Source organism: Rattus norvegicus, chromosome 4 (assembly GCF_021556685.1).
Source record: "Rattus norvegicus strain SHRSP/BbbUtx chromosome 4, alternate assembly SHRSP_T2T, whole genome shotgun sequence".
In the NCBI taxonomy this organism is placed as follows: domain Eukaryota; kingdom Metazoa; phylum Chordata; class Mammalia; order Rodentia; family Muridae; genus Rattus; species Rattus norvegicus.
Window position 1 is genome coordinate 117,611,290 of NC_141537.1, and position 13,792 is coordinate 117,625,081.

Sequence of the window (13,792 nt, forward strand, 5' to 3'; positions counted from 1 at the left end):
AGATCCTGTCAGGTTGACTATTAACCATTATTCAACCAAGACCTATTTGGTCTAAACAGGGAAGAGCCCTCCAGATCAGAAGCAAGTCTCTGGCGATACAGACCTTTCCCCTCTGCTGTCAGCTCCAGCCTGAATTCTCACTGATGCTTCGCTGAGCTTTGAGTGACCAGGGCGGGGGGGGGGGGGGGCGGGGGGGCGGGGGGCGGGGATCGGCTGGTCAGACCCCGCCCCCGGATTCCCGCGCTCGTCTCCTATTGGCTGGCTTGTTGGTGGGCGGGACCCTGCACGGAGCTCAACGCCTGGGGACACGGCAGAGGCGAACGAGGTGAGGGAGGAGCTCAGAGCTGTGCAGGTCGGCGATGCCCGGGGCTGGTGTTCCGGCAGCGGCGTCGAGCCCCAAGTCCGGGGCCTCCGGGGCGTTGCAGGTGTCGGACTCCCTGAGGCGGTGAGCGCTTCCCTTGTCCCAGGTGCCCCTAGACGCCCGCGCTGAGGTTTCAAGGGGCGGGCCGCCAAGTCCCCTGTGGCTGTCAGTCACTCCCTGGCTCCTGCGCTCGTTGAGCGCTGGGCGTGTAGGAGGTGGCTGGCTGTCAGTTAAAGGCGCGGGACGCCTGGGCTTGCGCCCTTGGTGACACCAGCCCCTAGGCTGCACAGGCCCTTGGCCACATTTGCGGCCACAGTCCCTGGCCACTTTGGACAGGCTCAGCGCGAAGCCCTGGGTTCTGCGAAGGAGCATACATGACGGAGACCCCTGAGAGGATAGGTGGAGGGCTGGCCGCTCAGCGTCGGTGCAGCGAAATGGCTGGGATGAGCTCAGCTTTGAAAAGCTTGATCTTTTTCAAAAATGACACTTGCATAACTTGCTGTGGCTCATCTTAAAATAGTTTTTGATGTCAAGACTGTAGACGTTCGAATGCAAGACCGTCACATTCCCCCATCCAAGAGTAACTTTCGAGCTTTCTTATTTGGCTAGTAAGAAGCTTCTGTCATCAGAAGTTGGGGGAGGGGCTGCTGTGGAAGCTCAGGGGTGGAGCGCTTACCTTCTGTGCAAAGCCCCCTGAGTTTCATCCTCAGCACTTAAAAACAAAAAACAAACAAGAAAAAAAAAAGCCCACCATACATATTGAAGAATGGGAAAAATGAAAGGAGCCTTGCACAGCATTTGGGACGTTCTTGAAAGGCTGTATTTCTTCCATTTGTGTGATTTTCACCCACTGACACCCAGGCTTAGATTCAGAAAATGTTTAACAGCGCCCCCCTTAGCGGAGGGAAAGTGGGCGGCACCTGGCAGTTGGAGTAGTCAACCCACAGCTCAGCATAGGAGGCAGCAGCCCCTAATCAGGGCAGCTACTGGCATGTCCCATGAGTCACAAGGGACACTGTTTACATGCAGGCATTGGGGGCACTAAGAGGAATTGGCACTAAGAGGAATCGTCAGTCCCAGAGATTCATCCTTCTGGCTGGAATCTTCTTTGGTTTTCTGTAGGGACCTGCCGGGAATCACTTTGCATTTTGCACTCCTAGTGTGTGTGTGTGTGTGTGTGTGTGTGTGTGTGTGTGTGTGTGTGTGTGTGTGAATGACAAGCATTGTGGAGAAACGCTTTGGTGTTATGTCATCCTTCTTGGTGCCAACTTTTTGAGTCAAGTTCTTGTGACATTGTTTCAGTCTGCCTTGCCCTTTCTCAGCCCCCAGGGTTGGTTTGAGTGAAAAGGAGTGGTGGCACTAGGTGGTTTTAATTGCTGGGTTTGGTTTGGTTTGGTTTTGTGCCCGCACGCGTGCGTGCGTGCGTGCGTGCGTGCGTGCGTGTGTGTGTGTGTGTGTGTGTGTGTGTGTGCTGCAACTTAATCTGAAGTCTTTAAACGATGATAGTATTACTGACTTTTAAAAGGAGTGTATATTAGAGATTGTTCTTACTTGAGGACAAGAATGTACAAACACTAATTTTATTCGGTAAGTAGGAAGAACTTCGAATGGACCTTTTCAAAACCAACATTGCTACAGAGAATTTGCTAGCACTTTGGGGTGGTTTAAATGAGAATGGCCTCCGTAGGGTCATATACTTGCATGCTTATCCCAAGTTGGTGAACTGTTTAGGAGGTGTGGCCTTGCTGGAGGGGCTGTGGTCTTGCTGGAGGGGCTGTGGTCTTGCTGGAAGAGGGGTGTCGCTGGGAGTGGGCTTTGAGGTTTCAAAAGCCCACACAAGCCCCAGCCTCTTTATCTCTGCCTGCTGTTTGCCAGTCAGAATGTAAAGCTCTGAACCGCTGCTCTAGCTCCATGCCTGTTCGCTTCCCACCCTGAGAACAATGGACTGACCATGAAACTGTGAGCAAGCCCACAATGCTCTCGTTAAGTTGTCTTGGTCATGGTGTCTCTTCACAGCAATAGAGCAATAACTGAGACACCCTTGAATTTATATCTTCTGTTCATTTTGCTTTGCCATAGGCTTAAAGATCGATTTGCTGTCCCTACTTGTCAAAACTTTTTAGTGTCTTTCTTTTAGAGTTAAGTATATTTTAAGAAGGGAGGTTATAAAATGTATTATTCCTTATTGTAGCTTCTCAGAATGGAAAAGCTTAATAATGCTTTATGGCAATAGAATAATTTAGAGAACATAGGACTGGAGAGATGACTCAGAAGTTCAGAGTACTTGTTGCTTTCGGGAAAATTTTGGTTTTGGTTCCTGGCATCCACCACATTGGCTCACAACCATCCGTAACTCCAGTCTCAGGGACCTGATGCTCTCTTTTGGCCTCTGCACTTACCAGGCAGGCACATGTTGCACATACACATTCAGGCAAAACACTCATACATATAAAGGAAATAAATCTAAATAGACTTGATTTTTTTATTTTAGCCTGGTGTGTTGGCACATACCTTTAATCCTAGCACGTAGGAGACAGAGACGGGCAGATCTCTGAGTTCAAAGCCAGTCTGGTCTACAGAGCTAGTTCCAGGACAGCCAGAGACACTCTGTCTTGAAAAACAAAACAAAAAAGTCAAATGCTTTTCAGGTAGTGGTGGTGCATGCCTTTAATCCCAGCACTTAGGAAGCAGATGCAGGCAGATCTCTAAATTCAAGGATACCCTGGTCTCCATAGTGAGTTCCAGAACAGCCAGAACTAACTACGTTGTGAGACTCTGTGTGTGTGTGTGTGTGTGTGTGTGTGTGTGTGTGTGTGTGTGTGTGTATGGAGAGAGAGAGAAGGAGAATGTTATAATAATAACTGTTCAAGTCCCAGCATCCACATGGCAGCCCAGAACTGTCTATCTCCAGTTCCAGGGCATTTGATATCCTCAACCAATATACATAAAATTTAAAAACATGTTTTAAAAAACATATATTAAGTTGACTATTTTTTAAAAGTGTACTATGATTTGTAGAATGGTAGAGTATGCTGTACCTCATCTAAAACAATTCTAAATGTCAAGATAATCATTGGAATGGAACATTTGCACTTTTGTTTACTAAATAGTAATTTTGAGCTCTTTTATTTTTGGTAATGTATCATCTTTCATTAAAGAAATAGTGCAAAAAAATCTAAAAATACCTCGTTGTTCTAGCTTCCTTATTGTTCTTATGATAAATGAATGCTCTGACCAAAAATAACTTGGGGAGGAAAGGAATTATTTGGCTTACACTTGTGGGTCTTGGTCTCTCACTGAAGGAAGTCAGAACAGGAGCTCTAGGCGGGAACTGTGAGGAAACAATGCTGTCAAAGCACAATGCATAGTTAGCCTTTACGTGTAACGCAGACCACCTACCTGGGGATGATACCACCCTCAGTTAGCTGGGTCCTCTCACATCGATTAATAATCAAGATAATCCTCCACAGACATGCCCACTGACCAGTCTGATCTAGGCAGTTCCTCAGTCGAGGCTCTCCTGTGTCAGACGACTGTAAGCTGTGTGAAGGTGAGAATAAGGCTACCTAGGGCACTAATGCGTCCACCCCTTCTTTTCCAAGGATCATCATCATTAGTAGTACAGTTGCTTCTGCTTGCTTTCACCCACAGCTACATGCTCAGCTTTTAATTTTAGAATGCTAATATATGGAATATGCCATTTTAGGGTGAGTGGGTGGAAGCCCAATAGGCCTTATTAAGATTTCAGTTTTTCTCCATTGAAGCGTTAGTGCCACCAGAGGTTTGGGGTTTGGTGAGAAGAGAAGCTTATTTAGCTGTTCTATTATTATGTGGGTAAATATGGCTACTTTAAAGCCAAATGAGGCTGCTTTTATTTATCTTTCTGTCATTCTTTGAGTCCTTCCTCTAAATGTTTTTTTTTTCTTTTTTTTTTCTTTTTTTTCGGAGCTGGGGACCGAACCCAGGGCCTTGCGCTTGCTAGGCAAGCGCTCTACCACTGAGCTAAATCCCCAACCCCCCTCTAATTGTTTTAATGCCATCAAATAGGCCAGACAATGCAGGGCTCTGTCAATCTCAGTTTTAGAAAGTCTGCTTCTTCATGTCTCTCATATCTACACTCTCGTCTGCTCTTTCAAGAACAATATCTTTAAAGAGGCAAGGAAATAGGTTCTCACACAAGAGCAGCAGGGAAGGAAACCATCAGAGCTCTGGGAAATAAAAACTGGAATCCAAATGGAAGTGAGAATGAAAAGACTAGATAACAATGTTGTCAGAGTTTGAGGTACAACACGGTTCTGAGTCTTTCTTTTTTATGATTTAGTTATTTTTACTTTATCTGTACAAGTGTTTTATCTGCATTTATATAAATGCACCATATGCATGCAGAGTCAACACTAGCCAGAAAGGGTGTCAGATCTCCTGGAACTGGAGCTACAGACCACTGGAAGCTGCCAATGGGTGCAGGTAGCTCTGTTCTTCTGTAAGGACGGCGAATGCTATTTATTTTATTTTATGTACATTGGTGTGAGGATCCCCTGGAACATGGAGCTGTGAGCTGTCATGTGGATGCTGAGAATTGAACCCCGGGTACTCTAGATGAGCAGCCAATGCTCTTAACCACTGAGCCATCTCTCCATCCCCATAAATATATTTAACTACTCTCCAGCCTGAGTCCTGGGTTGTTCATGTGATCTTTCCTGGTATAATTCCTTTGCTGTTAGACCCTGTTTTTGCTTAAACAGGGTTTCCCTGCGGATTCCTAGCTGACCTGGAACTCACTATGTTGACCAGGTTGGCCTCGAACTCACAGAGGTGCACTTGTCACTCCTTTCTGAGTGCTGGGATTAAAGGCCTGCACTACCACATCTGGCTGGTTTACTCATGTGAAAAAAAAGTTAGTTATTATTCTTTTGTGCTTCTGTATGCACACACAAGTGAAGGTCAGAGAATAACTTGGGAATCATTTCTCTTCTACTGTGGGATCTGGGGGCTGCGCTCAGACTATCAGGTTGTGTAACAAATACTGAGCTGTCTCACTAGTCCTAGTTTACTTATTTTGGTGAAGCATTTAGTCCAGTTATTTCCAAGAAAAGATCATTTTTCGGGGCTGGGGATTTAGCTCAGTGGTAGAACGCTTACCTAGGAAGCACAAGGCCCTGGGTTCGGTCCCCAGCTCCGAAAAAAAGAACCAAAAAAAAAAAAAAAAAAAAAAAAAAAAAGAAAAGATCATTTTTCTTAATCTCTTTTTAGTCTTTGTATGTCTTAAAAATTTTGTGTGTTCAAGTGTCTATGAGTGCACATATGTGTACAGGTGAGTGTGTGTGTGTGTGTGTGTGTGTGTGTGTAGGCCATAAGTCAACCTCTGTTGTTCTTCAGGAGCTGTCACCTTGTTTTCTGAGACAGGTTCTATCACTGGAATTGAGAGGTGTCTTTCTAACACAAGTTATGGATTTGCCTGTCCCTGCCTCTCCTGAGCTGCTGTTACACTACCTCCTTTTTTTTTTTTTTTTAAGATTTATTTATTTTTATGTGAGTATGGGAGTACACTGTCGCTGTCTTCAGACACACCAGAAGAGGGCATCAGATCCCATTATAGATGGTTGTGAACCATAGTAGTTGCTGGGAATTGAACTCTGGACCTCTGGAAGACCTCTGTGCTCTTAACCACTGAGCCATCTCTCCAGCCACACACTACCTCCTTTTTAAAGGGGTATAGAGAATCAGACTGTATCAATTTTTTTGATTCTAGTTTTTCTTCTATTTCTTTGTTTCTGTCAATTGAAGTCCATTTAACTCTTTGAGGTTCCATTTTCTCTGAATGCAGGATAAAATATTGGGAGCAGAACCACTGAATGGAATACGGTAGAATCTCCATGACTATCTTGGTGTTCAGCGTCATAAGAGGACTCGTGGGACTTTAATACACTCCTGTTCTCAGCTAGGATGTTTAACAGTAAAAGGACATGGAGGAAATGTGGCAAAAGGAAAAGATTCATAGAATGAAGTCTTCAAAAAGCAAGGCACATCTATGGGGTAGCAGGGCAACATTCAGGAAGCGGAGATAGGTAGATTTCTGAGTTCAAGGCCAGCCTGGTCTACATAGGGATTTCCAGGAGAGCCAGGTTACACAGAGAAACCATGTAGAAAAATGAAAGCAAAAAACAAAACAAAACAAAACAAAAAAACCAACAAACCGGGGGCTGGAGAGATGGCTCAGCGGTTAAGAGCACCCGACTGCTCTTCCAGAGGTCATGAGTTCAATTCCCAGCAACCACATGGTGGCTCACAACCATCTGTAAAGAGATCTGATGCCCTCTTCTAGTGTATCTGAAGACAGCTACAGTGTACTTATATATAATAAATGAATAAATAAAAAAATTAAAAGAAAAAAAAGAATTACCATTATCAAGAAATAAAAAGTACATTCACTTAAAAAAAAAAAAACCAACAAACCAACAAACACCAAGGTACAAGCTCCAAAAGTCCTTCTTCCGTGCAGTTCCACAGGGTACAATTATAGGTGTGACAAAATGTCTGTGTGAGGTTTCTGTTGGGGGCTGCAGTGTGGTGTAGGCACTGGTGTAGTGCGTATCTGAGTTCTGGACTCTTGGAAAGCAGGTGTTTCATACAAACTATATTATTTATACTGTTTAGGTGCAGTGAGCCATCCTTCTTCCTTAGGGAATTGTGGAAGCCTTCCAGAAATCTGAGTTCCTAGATATCAGCCAAGGGCTGACCTTGCAACCATCCTTTCTAAAGGTTGAAGTGTCAGGTCTGTCACATGAGCTCTTCCACACGGGGACCACGTGCAGTCGTCCAAACACATTTGAACATTCTTTGCCTCAGTTTACCTCTAATGATTGGCTTGCAGCTCTCTTGTGTTTCATTTCCATTACAGCCCACCTAAACACTGCAAATATTTCTTTGAAGAAATATTCATAATGAGTACCGTATTTACATGAACCAGTTTTCTCATTTCTAATAAAAAGTATTTAAGCAAAGTGTTTTAATAAGAAATAATATAGGTCATTTTTATGTACGTTGAAGATGGTTCCCAGAAGTGAAAATCACAACTTTAACTTTATTCTTAAAATGGTAGGATTTAAGAACGAATTCCAAAGCAGGCTCCCTGATTGTACACATCATGATAATGAACCAGCATTCTGAATAACAATGTGTGAATGCATTCCGTATTCTACACTTCATGTAACTCTACAGGTGAAGGTACCAAGAGTAAATATTTTATCACTGGAACATGCAATAGATCCTTCTCTGTTGCTGTGACAAAAGCAACTGAAGGTTCAAAGAGTTTTTGGCTTATAGTTCTAGGGGGATACAGCCCACCATGGCAGGAAGGCATTGGTGGGGCCATGGTAGCAGAGACAGAAAGCTGGCTATCTTGTATCCACACTCAGGAGGCAAAAAGCAGCAGGAAGTAGGAGCAGGCTCTAAAACCTCAAATCCTCTCCCCTGTAATGTACTTTCTCCAGCAAGCCTCTACCTTCTAGAGGTCTGTAATCTTCCCAAACAGTACCAACAACTGGTGACTAATTGTTCAAACATATGAACCCATGTGGGACATTTCTTACCCAAACCCACAACAAAGCATCAGAACTCTACAGATATATTTTGAAACCATTTCATAATTTAAAACATTAACTGGTAAAGTGTTTATCTTTGAACAAAAAGTATCTGTGTTCCTTTCTCACATAAAACTTGAGTTAAAAAAATGAAGTGTGTGTGTGCGTGTGTGTGTGTAGGCATGCATGACAAGTGAGGTTTCTCTCTTTCACTTTGTTTGAGACAGGATCTCTCTTCTACTGTTGTACTGTATAGCTTAGCTAGACTTCAGGCTCCGGCTTCTCCTGTCTCTGACTCCCACTTCCCTCTAAGAATGCTGGGATCAAATTCAGGGAGTTAGGCTTAAATAGCAATTGCTTTCACTCACTGTACCAGCTACAGCAACTGGCAGAAACCCCGTTTAAAAAAAACAAAACAAAACAAAAAATAAAAAATGAAAACTTAGTTCTTTACTCTAGTCCTTCATTCTGTATTATCTATTGCATGTAACTCTACAGGAGGTCACATTGACATCTTGGCACAAGGGAAGTTATATCAAGTTTTGGGTTTTAGGTCAAGGATATTAGGAACTGTGAGAAAAACGAAGTAAGTACTCCTGATTGCTGTTTTGTTTTTTTGAGACAGGATCTCACATTGTTCTTCTGGCTGGCCTGGAATTCACAGCCCAGGCTGACCTTGGATAATAGGTGACCCTCTTGCCACAGACTCCACAGTGCTGGGATTATAGGAATGAGCCACTATGGCCAGCTTTAATTTTAATTTTTTTCAATTTCAGATTTAGGGACTGTGATAATAAATGCTTGGTTCTCTGACATGCCTGAACTATCCTTCATGATTTCAGATTTCTGGGTTTTCTTTTTATCTTGGTCATTTTAGCCATGCAGTTTACTGTTGTGGCTCCTACAGATTTTTTTTATTATGTATACAGCGTTGCACCTGCATGTACACGTGCAGGCCAGAAGAGGGCACCAAATCTCATTATAGATGGTTGTGAGCCACCATGTGGTTGCTGGGAATTGAACTCATGACCTCTGGATGAGCAGACAGTGCTCTTAACCGCTGAGCCATCTCTCCAGCCCTACAGATGTCTTTATATTATGACCCTTATCATTGGTGGGAGGCAGAGCAGAATCATAACTATATTCTTGGGTAAGATGTTGTCTTAGTTTGCTTTCTATTGCTGTAATAAAACTCCATAACCAAAACAAATTGGGAAGAAAAGGATTTGTAACAGTCCATCATCGGGGGAAGTCAAAGAACTCAAGGCAGGAACTTGGAAGCAGAAATGCGAAGCAGACAATATGGAGGAGCACTGTTTATTGGTGTTTTCTGAATGGCTAGATCAGCCTGCTTTTTTTTTTTTTTCTTTTTTTCCCGGAGCTGGGGACCAAACCCAGGGCCTTGCGCTTCCTAGGCAAGCGCTCTACCGCTGAGCTAAATCCCCAACCCCAGCCTGCTTTCTTATATACCCCAGGACTACCTGCCCAGGGATGGCACTGCCCACAGTGTGCTTGCCCTTTCACATCAATCAAGAAAATGCTCCACAGGACTCCTGCAGGCCTAACTGATGGGAATTCCTCTTCTTATTACTCTAGAAAAAACCCTAGGGGTTGGGGATTTAGCTCAGTGGTAGAGCGCTTGCCTAGGAAGCGCAAGGCCCTGGGTTCGGTCCCCAGCTCCGAAAAAAAGAACCAAAAAAAAAAAAAAAGAAAAAGAAAAAACCCTAACCAATGTAGATGTCTATGAAAATGTGATGATCACATTATTTTAATAACTATTATTACATTTCTGCCATTTTTATTCTTAGTTGAGCACTAAGCCTATTTTCTTGTGTTGTATTGTTTCATTGTGACAGTTGTAGGAAATGGACTTGGAAAATGTCTATTTGTTTTGCCATTTTACGTACTTATCAGACTGGTATCATATACCACGGGATCCCCCTTCACGCAATCCCTATCAAAGCCCAGTGATGGCTGGGTAGGTGGCACAGGCCTTTAATCCCAGTACTTGGGTAGCAGAGGCAGGCAGATCCCTATGAGTTTGGCTAACCCAGGTCTACATAGCAAGGTGCAGGTCAGCCACGGTTACATAGTGAGACCCTGTCTCAAAAATCAGTAGCAAACAAACAAACAAACAAACAACAAAAATCTAATGATAGTTGATAGAAGGAGGAATAAAAATCCATCTAAAATTCATATGGAATCATAAGGGATCCGGCACGGTTAAAATGATTCTAAAAGACAAATCTGAAGGATTCACACTTGTTGATTTCAAAACTTTCTACAAAGGTATAGTGATTAAAACTGTGATGTTAGTGTAGGAAGAGACATAAATAAAACTGTGAATTGATGGTGGAAGCATAACCTTCTTCAGCCACCTTCCTTAAACGGATGCCACGCTGGGTGTGAAAACACACTCCTGAATCTGTCAAGAGGAAGAGGCGGAGGATAGCAAGTTCGAGGCCAGACTAAAACCAAGACGGTCTCTAAAACAGAAATGGAGTCAAATGAAATGCATTTTTTTAAAAAAAGTGGTTATTTAAAAGACAAAACCAAGCATAGGATCACCATGTGATCTAGCAGTTCCACCTCTAGTGAGACCCTGTCTCCAGCGAACAGAAAAGCAGAGGGATGGAAATTGCACTGTTCCTACCCAGAGAAAGATCAAACATGGGCAAGGAAAAGGCCAAGTTTTTCATTAATTTAATCACAGCCTCTCCCTGCTTCCCAGTCCCACCCTCACAAATCCTCCTCCCATTACTCCGTCCCCTTGGGTACTGCCCTTCCCTGGGATATCAAGTCACAGCAGGACTAAGCACACATGTCCTCTCTCACAGAGGCCATACAGGACAGCCCAGCTAGGGGAAGGGGATCAGTGACAGGCAACAGAGTCAGAGACAGCCCTGCTCCAATTGTTAGGGGACCCACATGAAGACCAAACTGCCCATCTGCTACAAATGTGTAGGTGGCTTGGGTCCAGCCCCTGCACGCTCTCTGGTTGGTGATTTGATCTCTGGCAGCCCTCGTGGGCCCAGGTTAGTTGACTCTGTAGGTCTTCTTTATGGTGTCCTTGACCCCTCAGGCTCCCTCAATCCAATCCTATCTCCCTCTTCCACAACGCTCCCAGAATTCCACCTGATGTCTGGCTGTGGGTCTCTGCATCTGTTTCCATCGGCTGCTGTATGAAGCCTCTCAGGAGATAGTTATGCTAGGCTCCTGTCTGCACTTTTATGACAACACAACACACAGTGAGCAATCGAGAAGGAAGATCCATAGCTGCATTTGAGCCAGGGAAAGGGTAGTACCGCCAGGGAGAAGGAGACAAGGCAGCTTCTCACAGGCTGCAGACATCTGCCTCAGAACCAGACTGTCATTGCTGCAGCAAAATTAGTGTATTAAAAAAAATAATAATAATACAGTGAGGACTTGTGCCTCAACTGATCCGTTCATGGTTAAACACACCCTAGGAAGATGTTTCTTGAAGCTCTAACATTCTCATTGAAGATTCTTCAAGAGATCAAAGAAAAGAAGGTGGTTCCCATGATATATGATACTGGGCAAGTCAATGTGTAAAATGTTGAAGCAAATAGGTCTTGAAAGGGATTGCATTAACTGTGTAGCCTGCTGGGAGTAGAAATGCCATTTGACCATACTCCATCCTCTAACCTGTGAACATGGGGTTTCTTTCCTTTTATTTGTGTCTTTGATTTCTCTCAATAGTGTTTTGTGATTTTCAGTGTACATCTTTTTGAGGTCATGGCCGAAGTTTATTCCTAGAAGTATTATTTATGATGCTGCTATAAAGATACTGTTTTCTTTCCTTTTTGTTCTGTTTCCTTTGTTCTTTGTTTTGTTTGTTTGTTTGTTTTGTTTTTGTTTTTGTTTTTGTTTTTTTTTGAGGGTTTCTTTGTGCAGTCCTGTCTGTTCTGGAACGAGCTCTGTATAAGCAACTGGTTTCAAACTCAGAGATGCACATGCCTCTGCCTCTGCCTCTGCCTCTGCCTCTGCCTCTGCCTCTGCCCCTGCCCCTGCCCCTGCCCCTGCCCCTGCCCCTGCCCCTGCCCCTGCCCCTGCCCCTGCCCCCTAGTGAGTGAGCCACAAAGCAAAGTCATTGTTTTCTTAATTCTTTTCAAATTCCTTATATTTAGTGTACAGGAGCATAGGTGATTTGTGTGTTGGTTGTTTTTTAAATCTTTCAAGATTATTGAGTTTATTAATTCCACAGGTAAGTATTGCATGTGGGGGAGTGGGGTATGTTGGAGTGTGATCTTTAGGATCTAGTATACTGTATCCCGTCATTTAGGAATACTTTTTTATTTATGATTTGGATGCTATTTATTTATTTGTTTTGCCTATTACTCTGACTAGACCTTCACTTCCTATGTAGAATAGAAGTGGCTAGAGAACAACCTTGGGTATCATTCTCAGAACATGGCCACCCCTAGCAATAGTATCTGTCCTTTGGAGAAAGATCACTGACTAGGTTCGACTGGCTGGCCACAGAGCTCCCGTGATCCTCCAGTCTCTGCCTCCCCATTGCTGAGATTATAAGTGTACACGTGGCTTTTAAATGTAGGTTCTAGAGACCAAATTCTGCTCCTCGAGCTTGCAAGGAAAGTGCTTTACTGACTAAGTTATTTTCCCAGCCTGGATGGTTTTCCTATGAGATCACAATTAAGAATGGTGTAGGAAGTTATCATGTCCTTTGCAATGACTCCAGGGATAGTCCTGACTGTGGTGGTGAAACAGTGAAGAAAAGACAGACAGATGGACACATGTACACACAGAAAAGCTGGGATTGTGTGGTGGGCTCTGATAGAGATACTGCAGCACCTTGGAGGCTCAGCATGTTTATTATATGGAGTTTAACAGAGACATGGGGTCATTGCACACAACTGAACAGGAGATGGGTCATTACACACAGATCAACACGGAGACAGATTTATGGTATACAGCTGCATCAAGGAGGCAGGTTCAGCTAATCTAGACAGGAGTGGTCTCTGTGGGGAACAGTTTTCAGGCTGTAAATATCCTAGGGTAGGAGAAGCTATGCTGGATATTTTCTGCTTACACTGTCAACACTAGCCCTTGGTCCCCTGAAGAAGGTTTTGCCATTCCTTTGAATCCTAGGCTATAGGATCCTTGACATGGCTGTGCCAATGCCCACAGCAAACTTCACTCAGGATTTAACTCATTCATGGCTTCCTAAATCTCTAGAGTAAGTTTGCATCTATGTAACAAGGTATAGAAGGAGAATGAAAAGACAAAAAACAAAAAACAAACAAACAAACAAATAAAAAACCAGAAAGGAAAATATGCCCAGGTGGTGAGACAAGACAGTTGCATTAGTAGAAAATTTAATAATTCACAACAGAGCAATAAATTAGTGTGTTCAATAACAGAATTTTTATAGAAATAATAAAAGAACATTGAAAATGAAACCATATAGAATACATATAGGATGGGTGGTGGTGGTGTATGCTTTTAATTCTAACACTGGGGAGGTAGAGGCAGGCAAATCTCTGTGAGTTTGAGCCAGCCTGATCTACAGAGTGAGTTCCAGGAGAGCCAGGGGCTACACAGAGAAACCCTGTATTGAAAATCCAAAAAGAAAAGAAAAGAAGGAAGAAAGGAAGGAAGGAAGGAAGAAAAGACAGACAACCATATAGCATAAGAGAGATGACTAACTAGTTAGAGTGCTGAGAATCAGAGTGCTCAGCCTTAAATGAGACATTTGTAATAACTCAATCAAGACTCTAGATACGGGGTTGGGGATTTAGCTCAGCGGTAGAGCGCTTGCCTAGGAAGCGCAAGGCCCTGGGTTCGGTCCCCAGCTCCGAAAAAAAGAACC

At 43.6% G+C, this 13,792-nt stretch overlaps 1 protein-coding gene across 5 annotated transcripts in view; it reads left to right on the forward strand.

The window, feature by feature from the left end:
• Window positions 1-322: 322 nt before the first annotated feature.
• Window positions 323-13,792, forward strand: part of Zfp638 (zinc finger protein 638) — a 122,327-nt gene continuing 108,857 nt past the window's right edge. For all 5 annotated transcript variants that reach the window (XM_087657438.1, XM_087657440.1, XM_087657441.1 and 2 more), the window contains exon 1: window positions 323-445. In XM_087657438.1, coding sequence (XP_087513564.1) covers window positions 360-445 — 86 coding nt within the window. In that variant the 5' untranslated portion in view covers window positions 323-359. The remainder of the gene's footprint in view (window positions 446-13,792) is intronic.